The 9,866-nt window shown below is 29.7% G+C and overlaps 1 protein-coding gene across 1 annotated transcript in view; it reads right to left on the bottom strand.

Moving 5' to 3' along the window:
• LOC122270485 (uncharacterized) overlaps window positions 1-9,866 on the bottom strand; it is a gene marked incomplete in the record, with an annotated part of 34,920 nt that overhangs the window by 15,366 nt on the left and 9,688 nt on the right. Inside the window, 3 exon segments of the mRNA XM_071183064.1 lie at window positions 881-898; window positions 1,946-1,972; window positions 2,209-2,235. Coding sequence (XP_071039165.1) covers window positions 881-898; window positions 1,946-1,972; window positions 2,209-2,235 — 72 coding nt within the window.

Here is a 9,866-nt window from a genome sequence, read left to right as displayed (position 1 = left end):
GTGACCATCATTCTACTCTCTATCATCGTGAGAATGATTTTTTTTTTTTTTTTTTTTATCTGTAAAATTGTTGTCATTTGAGACAACAGATTTTCTAAGATCATTGAGAGTAATCTAAGATCATTGCATATGAATGTACTACTTGTACATGGCACTCAACTGCTATGTACATGGTAATTTGGCCATTGTCCAGTTTGCACTTCGAATATCCTTTTGTTGCACAATAGTGAAGATTACGATGAAATTCACTTAACGAATACTCTTTTTTTATGGACATGATTTTTTTTCTTTTGCAAAATTATTTTTCTTCATATAATCATAGTATTTTGTAACTAAAATAAGCAAAATATATTAACTGTTCAAAGTATTTTATGAATATTAAAATAATGTATTAAATTGTATATATTTCTTGAAAAAAATTATATTATTCTTGAAAAAAATTTTGAAGTAAGTTTTTAGTTAAAATTAATTATTAAAAGCTGCTAATCAAACTCAAGTCTCACAACATTAAAATATACACTTCAGGCTTTAAAGTGATATTAATTACGCCATATTTAAAGTTCGAAATTTCACCATTTTGCTTAACTTTTTGTGGGATACACTATTGTGGAATTTTCTGCAACTACAAAATTTTTTATAACATTTTAGAAATGCTTTTGAACAGATTTCCGGTTTTTTGACTGCATTAATTTTTATCTTTAAGTATTAAATAGTGCTGCACTAACAGACTATTTGATTTTTTGTACATTTACTAGCATAATTACATATATTAAAGTTGAATGACGTCATTGTGTAAAATTCTGAGTTGTACTATAATTCAAACATAGAACATAGGTAAATAAAACTGTAGAAATATTTTAATTTTTTTAAAGCTACTCACCATTAAACATTTCACTCACTAAATAAAAAAAAATATGTTAAAATAACTCAAGTTATTGACATTAAATCCAGCATTTCAAAAAAAGTATTTCTTAAAAAATAATTGAAATTACTTTACTTTTATTATCTTTAAATATGTTAACTTTTCAAATTTCAAAGTTTAAGATTTGTGAGCTTAGTCACTACTAGCTCGATTCCAAGATTTTCTACCATATTAAACGAAGAGTTTGTTCTTTAAAAATAATTATAGCCTGTATACCAACTAGTCTATTTTAGCTAACATTTCTTTGCTGGATTTGAAGTTCATTCATGGTATAAAAGGTAATCATTTTGGTCAGTATATCAAATGCAAAGAGAAAGGTAAAAACAAACTACACTAAGCTATACTCTGTGGCACAACAGCCAGCCCATGGAGGGCCATGGCCCACTGCGCCCATCTTAGTTTTCTTCACCTTGGGCTCTTGGGTGCAAGAACAGTTGTTCCGGTGGTGTAGCGGAACCCCCAGTGTTTAGTTCCCGAGCACGCTTGGTAATCATTTTATTAACCCACTGAAAGGATAAAAGGTTGAGTCAACTTTTCCAGGCCCGAGAACGAAACGAAGGACCTGTGACACGAAAGAGCGAAAAACAAATTTTCTTTTTAAATATTTGGGGACTTATTTCGTAACCTTATCAAAAATGAAGTTTAAATTATAAACACATTAAGGCAACAATCCACTGAATCGAGGCAACAATCCACTAGTCCGAGAAAAACTGTTGAAGATCAATAATATTTGGTTTGGTAGCACCTTTCTAATGATTTGAAGTTATGAAATCACACTGACTTAATATTATTACTTTTACTGCATTTTTTAGATAAACTTGATTTTACCATTAAACATCATTTCAGTCTTCTGTCTCTCTTTTGACGTCATAATAACTATAGATTTCAGGGAAAATGGAAAAAAAATTTCCTTTGAAATGCAGTTCAAAAATCATTTTTTAGAATTAAGAATTAATTTTAAAGTTCAAGAAAAAAGTTTACATGGTTCATCACATTATTTAAAAGCAAATGAATTTTACTCACATTTGTTTAACGTGGCTCCTAAACCATCTAAAAATAAAACATTTCAACAGAAATTAAATCTAAATAACAACAGTAATATATGTAAATATTGATGCAATAGTCTTGCACAGAAAAGTTTAAATATTTCAAGTATCTCCTGCACCGTTAAGTGGAGTTACTTTGGATATGTACAAATTTTTTTAGAATTTAGAATTTTCTTTTGAGTTCGAGAAAATTTTTTACGTGCTTCATCACATCATTTACAAGCAAATTAATTTACTCACCATTGTCTAACACTCTTCCAAAAACAGCTAAAAATAAAATATTTCAACATAAATTAAATCAAAATAACCACAGTATAATTTTCGCAAATCAGGGATACTGCAGTCTGGCAAGGAAAAGTTTAAATATTTCTAGTACTTCCCATACTGTAAAGTGGAGTTAATTTTGACATGGGTCACAATTGAAGTTTTTTTGTTCAGTTTAAAATTCAAAGTACAAAATTTTACACTTTAAATCTGCTAAATATTTTTAATGTGGTAAGTAAAACGCTATTCTAAATAAGGTAAAAAATGCATAAAAATTAATTCTTTTCCTCAAAGGCATCAACTTGGGAGGAGAAATGCTGATTGTCTTCAACGTTATAGTCTTCAAAATGATAGAAATATCATTAAAATAAATAGTAAAACTTGATATCGAAAACAGACAATAAAGTTTAAAAAGACTTAAAAATATTTCTTTTTTTTTATTTGTTACTGGAAAACGAAAGAAAATTTTAAAACACAACAGAAAAATTTTTTATTGTTGTTACCCATTGGCAAAATGGGTCTTGGTTTGGAATTGGTGGCGTCTACACACTTTTCAACTGTGTTCAAGAGTAACAGTAATTAGTGCGCATGCGTCGTTATTGCATGTGTTGCTATGGCGACCGCTGTTGTTTATTTACTTTTTTCAGTCGCTGGGAGAAAATGAACTCAAGAAAACGTAAGTGCACCAAAAGTAGCCTCATCTGTCACAAAATGATTCCATTTTATACTACTTCCTTCCTTCATTTAATTAATAATGATAATAAATATTGCTAAATTTTTATTTATAAGATAAATTTATATTAATAGATATTAATCCATGATACAGTGAATCTACTTAGCGATTCTTAAATTCCTTAAAAAAACTTTATAATGAAGGAGCAAGATTATAAGTTCCCACAAAAGTGACGGTTTCATTATTTCCTAGTAACATATTATATCTCGTCATTGATTAGTTTTATATTTATTGCCTGCGATTTCAAAATATTTTAAATTTAAAACGGATTATGGAAAGTTTTCATTTTTTAAGTAGGTACCATTTATATCTTTAGTTCTGACACAATTTAGTTTACAGTCCCTGGCTACATTATTAGAAGCATTATAAAATTCTATGTGAGATCTTAATTATCGGGTGATACTATACAGCCTTATAGTTTTTACGCGGCTGAAACCGGTTTGCATTTATATACGTTCGTGTATTAATTGTATAACATTGTAATGCAGTACGCTAAAAATAAGTACATATTGGAAGTACATATATAAAAAATTTCCTGAATAAAAACCCGTTACATTTATGTTAAAATATGAAAGTATTGCATATAGGCAGGTGCAAAACACACAATTATTAAAAAACTATAATGCGTCTAATAATTTGGTCAAATTATTGTAATATACTAATATATTACCTGAAGTAAATGTTATTCTATATTTATATAATACTAGCCACCTAAGGCGGCCAGCTGTCCGCCACTCTGAAGGTTTTCACAAATAAAGTTTTTTAAAACATAGCAGGAAATCTGAAGATTAGTGGACAATTAAAGTGTTCCTAGCTTACAATTTTGTCTTCATATCCAGTTCTGCTGCAGATGTGTTATAGCTCTTGAGGATGTTTGAAATTATATAGCTACAACGCTTAAGAAAAAAAAAACTAAAATGCTAAATACATGAAAAGAACACGAAAACGAATAAATTTTTTATGGTATCAATTTCTATTTCTATATAATTTTTTATAGTATCAAATTCTATTTCTATATCTGTTACGTCAAGCACTCAGGTATTATAATTTGATCTAGTTGTGCTTGTATAATTTTGATCTAGTTGCGCTTTCTACGTCATTTTGTTAACATCGTTTGGTTTGTTATTTAACATCGTTTGGTTTGTTATTTCTAAGTTAACTTTCAAAAAATTGGCTGGCATCAGCATTTTTATTCTTTAAGTTGTTTATTTTTTCTTTTGGAATTCGTTCCTTTTTAGCGAAATGTTTTTCAACCTAATCGAATTCTTTGCCGACTGTTCTCTGTATATATAAAGAAAATAAAGTAAATATTTTTAAAGTGTTGTGAAAAGAATTTTTAGTTGTACAAAGTACTACAATATCGCTATAAAAATTATCGTCTTCGCTTAAAAAAAAAAAAATAGAGCGTGGAAAGAAGAAGAAAAACTTATTATAACAATTATGAACAGCGACAAATATATCAAAGCGAAGCGTTCTATTTACGTATCGAATATGTTGCCACATTTTTAATACAAAAGTTAAACTTTTCTCCACTTTAATAAATGTAAACTAATGCGAACTTTACAATTAAATTATTAATTCCTTCGTATATTATTGGTTTAAGTTGTCGAAAATTAATATTTCAATTGTAAGGTTCGCATTAGCATACATTTATAAGAGTGGGGAAAAGTATATGCATTTTTTAATAGTTTTTTGAATATGGCTCTTTGAAGACGAAAAAGCAGACGAAAAGCATAGACTTACAAAATGACTGATAACTAAATAACTAATCCAAATTTTTGAAAAAGAAAAAAAATACTTCTTCATTATGTCAAAACACAATTATGTGCCGAGTTTCGTGCCTGGGCGAGGCTTCTGGGGCGATATATTGTGATTACAGACACAGACACACACACACACACACACAGCCGCTTTTATTATTATGTATAGATATAGATTAATTTATTCAGTCATCAAATTTACACTACGTATCATCTAATTTAACCAATTGATACACGAACGCAAACAAATAAAAACCGACTTCAGCCACATAAAAGCAATAAGGCTGTATAGTATTACCTGATAATTAAGGTTTTACATAAAATCTTATAGTGAGTCTAATGATTTGGTCAGGGACTGTACCTAATACCATAGTCCAGAGCTTTCTTAGAAATTATTTTTGGATGAATAGAAAATCCCAGAATATCTTTGAAAAATCATCAGTAAAAACTCTAAGTTAGGTTTTTTTTGATGAACAAGTGCTTCGAGCATTCTGCCCAGCGACTCCACGTACAGTATTATTGTCATGATATGCTTCGAAGAAATGCCATTCCAGTCATTAATTTCATTTTCCAAGGCTCTATATATGTCCTAAAAATATATATATATATATTTCTGAAATGTTCTTAAACGTTTATATTTAACAAAATATTATTGTACAATTTAATTTAACAAATTAGACCATAAAAATCATTTTAAGAATTTGGAATATATTTTTGAGATCAAGAAATACTCTATCAATTCCTAGCAGCAAAATTACTTGGGACCTCATTGGTCCAATATTGACGTGGCTCAAAAAAGGCTCAAAGGACTGATATTTTTCTGATATGGACCCTATATAGAACTGTTCAATTCACTCGATATTTTACTGCCACTTTACAACCAATATCAAAATATCAAAACTATATAGAATTGTCAGATTCACCAGATATTTTATAATCATTATTCAGCCAATATAAGCTCTATATAGGCCAATATAGACATTGCATAGGACCAATATTAAAAAATATAGGCATCACAATATTGGTTCCTCGGAGTATGTTCATGTAGGATCCATATTGAGCCAATTTCGAGCCCAACTGGGGCCAAGATATATTTGTTGCTGGGGCTGGTTCATCACATAGTTTACAAAGTTTAACATTTGCTCACAACCATCTAATGAGGCTCCTAAACAATCAAAAAATGAAATATTTAAGCATAAATAAAATAGAAAAAGTGACAGTAACTTATGTAAATCAGCGATACAATAAAATTGCATGCGTAATTTTAAATGTAGTTTTTTATGTATCACAAGGTGGGGTTAGTTTGGGACACTTTTTTAATTTTTTTCCTCTGGATATTCCGTTTGAATTACAAAGTAGAGCTTTACAAATGAGAACATATAATTAAACATCTGATATCAAAGGTGGGTTTAATCACAATCCTTCAGAGTTATCAAAAGTTTATTACTTCGAATGTAATGAATGTCAAACTTTCCCATGTTGCTCGAATTTAAGATTTTCTACCTCTGTGAAACAAAATATTAAACAAAGTGGTTACTCTTCAAGAATTAATATAATGCTGTCGAGTTCATTTTAGTTAAAATTTCATTGCTAGATTTGTAATTTATTTACCGTGGAATGCGGAGCTAAAAAAAATCCAAACCTGTTTGAAATACTCTAATATGTATTGAAAATTTAAATATATACGAAACAACTCCAATACTCATTAGGTTATTGCAATATTAAGAATTTATGCTTTCAATGAAAGTTTTGTGCATAAAAGAAATATTAACACTTAAGAATATCTGTAATAAAATATACAGTCCCTGGCCAAATTAGTAGGCACACTATAAGGCTCTACGTAAAATCTTAATTATTAGGTGATACTATACAGGCTTTTACGCGACTGAAACCGGTTTGTACTTGTTTACGTTCGTGTATCAATCGGTTAAATTATACTACATATAATATAAATTCGACGATTGGAAAAATTATCCAGTATAATATTTAAATATGGAGTAATTATTATACCAGGTATTATGTTAGTATATTATAATAATTAGACCAAATTATTAGACGCACTGCAGTTTTTTAATAATTACATGCTTTGCGCAAGTTTATATGCAATACTTTTATAGCTAAACATACATGTAAAGGAATTTTATTCAGGAGATTTTTTATATACTTCCTATTTGTATTTATTTTTAACGTATGGTATTCTAATGTTTGCAAACTGATACACGAATATTAACAAATATATACCGGTATTAGCCGCGTAAAAACAATAATTCTGTATAGTAATACTTGATAATTAAGCTTTTATATTTAATTTTATAGTGAGTCTAATACTTTGGCCAGGGACTGTATATCAATATTGCCAATTATTGAAACGACATTGCGCAGCCCCATTTTGTTTGCTTCCTTATTAACAACAGCAATCAATTAACAAAGCACAATCAATAAAATTGATATCAAAAACTCGTAAAAAATATACGTCTTTCTGTTCGAATTTTAAGAAACCGAGTAAAGAAGAATAAATATTACTTCAAGCAGTCGGTTTTCTTCCACAGCGAAAAAAAATTAAAATTCTTCATCTCGAATTTTATTTTTTAAGAGCATGTCAGGATAAGACACGCCCTTTTCCGTGGTTCAAGCAAATCAATTGCTCTTGCAACGTCATATCGTTGTTTCTTTTTCACGAACGAAAATTCTCCTTCGTTACCGAAATATGTCACCAAGTCTAGAAGTCCAGTAAGACTAGACTACAAAACTATCGTAAACGATAGCACGAAATTTCTGACTGACATGTTTAACTTTCAAAAGAGCTTTTATCTTGTTTTGAAAGCATATTTGTATAATTTGATAACGAAATGAAACGGAACTATATGCAATCGCGGATGATTACAAGAGTCAATTGCAACAGTCAACTTTCAACGGAGTGAACTTGCAACCTGAATTATTTAGTAGTATAATTTTACTAGTGATGATCTACTTAACTATAAAAGAAGTTTTTTATGACTCCACCTGCTTGAAATGTATTTAGGATGGAGTGAATAATAATAAAAATGTATGCTTTCATTGAATGATTTGTACATAAAAGAAAGATTAACTTACCAGCCAGATTAGTTATAAAATATACAATATATTAAGTTTATATATTTATTTTTACACATGCAATGTGCAAGGTTTTTTAAACAAAGAAGGAAAGGGATAATGGATGCTGAATTTTTTTTCTGGATCTGTGGACTTTTTTAATGGTCTGAATTAAACACAATTGCAACAATTCACAAATCCGAGAAAAAAGCTTAAATTCAAATGTTAGAAACTTCTGCAACTTCAGCGCAATTGTAACTTTTAATCCATTAATCACCAAAATCTCATGTTTCTTTCGATAAGAATTTCTATTTTTGTTTTAAAATAATCGAATACCAATAAGGACAATAAGATTAATTTATTTCCTCCAGGGACATATTTGTTTTATATTTTATTAAAAAAGTTAAAAAAAGAGCTTAAGAATTGTGTTAAATGTTCAAATATTCAAAATATAATTTATTCATTTAATCATCATGGAAAACAAACATAAATCAATACACTTAATTTGTTTTCTTCAGGAAATTCTAAAAGCTACAAGTACTTAATTGCTAGAGCTGATCTCACGCTGAGATTTTAGTGACTTCGACTTTCTGAAACCTTGTTCTTTTTGCTTTTCTTTGTAGGCTGAGGTTCAAAGTTATATTGACAATGTCAACATTCATTTATGAAACATTCATTTATGACCCTTATATAGAATCGAGTTAACATGTCTTATATACTAGTGAATTGGAATTGCATTTTTGAACTGGTGGATACATTACAAGGTTATTGAAATGATTGATTCACCGTATACTTCGAATGAATCTCTTCCTGACTTTTTGGGTTTCTACTGGATTTAGATATCCATTTAATGTGCTTCCATGAAGCCTCTATCCGATGCAACATAATTGTGTACTCCACTATGAAAGTTTCAGATACAGAAATTAAAGTCCTCATCCGAAATTCTTTGTAACTCTGAATTTAAATTGTAAAGTCTTTGACATTCATAAACATTGAATGTTTGGAAATTTTTGGGAGGTTGTTGAGATGAATCGAATGAATCTCTTGTAAATTTTTTGATTTCGAAACCAAGAAAAAGATAAATTTTTACCAGATATCGAAGTATCTACAGTTGTTTCAAGTTCATGCATTCTGCAATTAATGGTTAGACCGAGAAATTTCGGACTTTTCCGAAATTGTCAGTATGATTTATTTTATCTTGTTTTACTCAGTGATAGAAAATATTCAGCTTTATAAATAAGAGTTTTAACTTTATAAATGGGAGTTTCAGCTTTGTAAATAGGAGTGTCAGCTACATAAATGGGGTTTGATAGATTTAATGGTGGAAGGTAAGTTGGTAGCTTGTTAAGCAAAATTTAGTTTTATTTTATTTTATTTTATAGCCATCGTTGAACAGCAGACCAAATTTTTTGAAGGGTTTAAGACAACTAATGTTCAACTCCATAGCCTTGTAATTTTGAACCCAACCCAGAGAAAAAGGGAACTCCTGGATCAAGTATTGTGAGAAATTTTCCTTCGAGGAGGACTTTTTGATGGAACAAGCCCACATTTGCGTTACAAGGAGAGAAAAACCACGAAAGTCTCCCACTATTAGCCTGCTGGCAAACGGACTCGAACACACGATCCGTCTGCCACAGAGTTTATTTTACGTCAGCACTTCGGCCGGTACAAGCTGGAAGCGGAATTCTCATCGACCTACCCTCCCTGGGATTCGAACCCTGTTCACTTCATTGGAATGCTATTCCATTCTTGAATAATGCATAAATTCCTAACTAATCACAAATTCGCAAGTTACCTGAATAATTACAAATTTTGAATTAGTTCATTGGAAGCTCTATGCTATGAGCCAGTGCGGCTCAATTTACTTGAATTGTAATTTTTTATAAATTTCAATTTTTAGTCTAACCGACAATTAACAACTCCGATCGTAAATTTCAAGCAAAGAAATATGCTTTAGGTGTATGTTGCGTAAGAAATAGTGGTTACTGGAAAAAATTAAATTGTCAAGAAGGAAATGATGTCATATTTCGAGTTTTTTGTAGTAAACTGCTGTTTGTAGAAAATGCAAC

This window comes from Parasteatoda tepidariorum, chromosome 7 (assembly GCF_043381705.1).
Source record: "Parasteatoda tepidariorum isolate YZ-2023 chromosome 7, CAS_Ptep_4.0, whole genome shotgun sequence".
Classification (NCBI taxonomy): Eukaryota; Metazoa; Arthropoda; class Arachnida; order Araneae; family Theridiidae; genus Parasteatoda; species Parasteatoda tepidariorum.
This window is presented reverse-complemented; position numbering and strand designations above follow the sequence as displayed.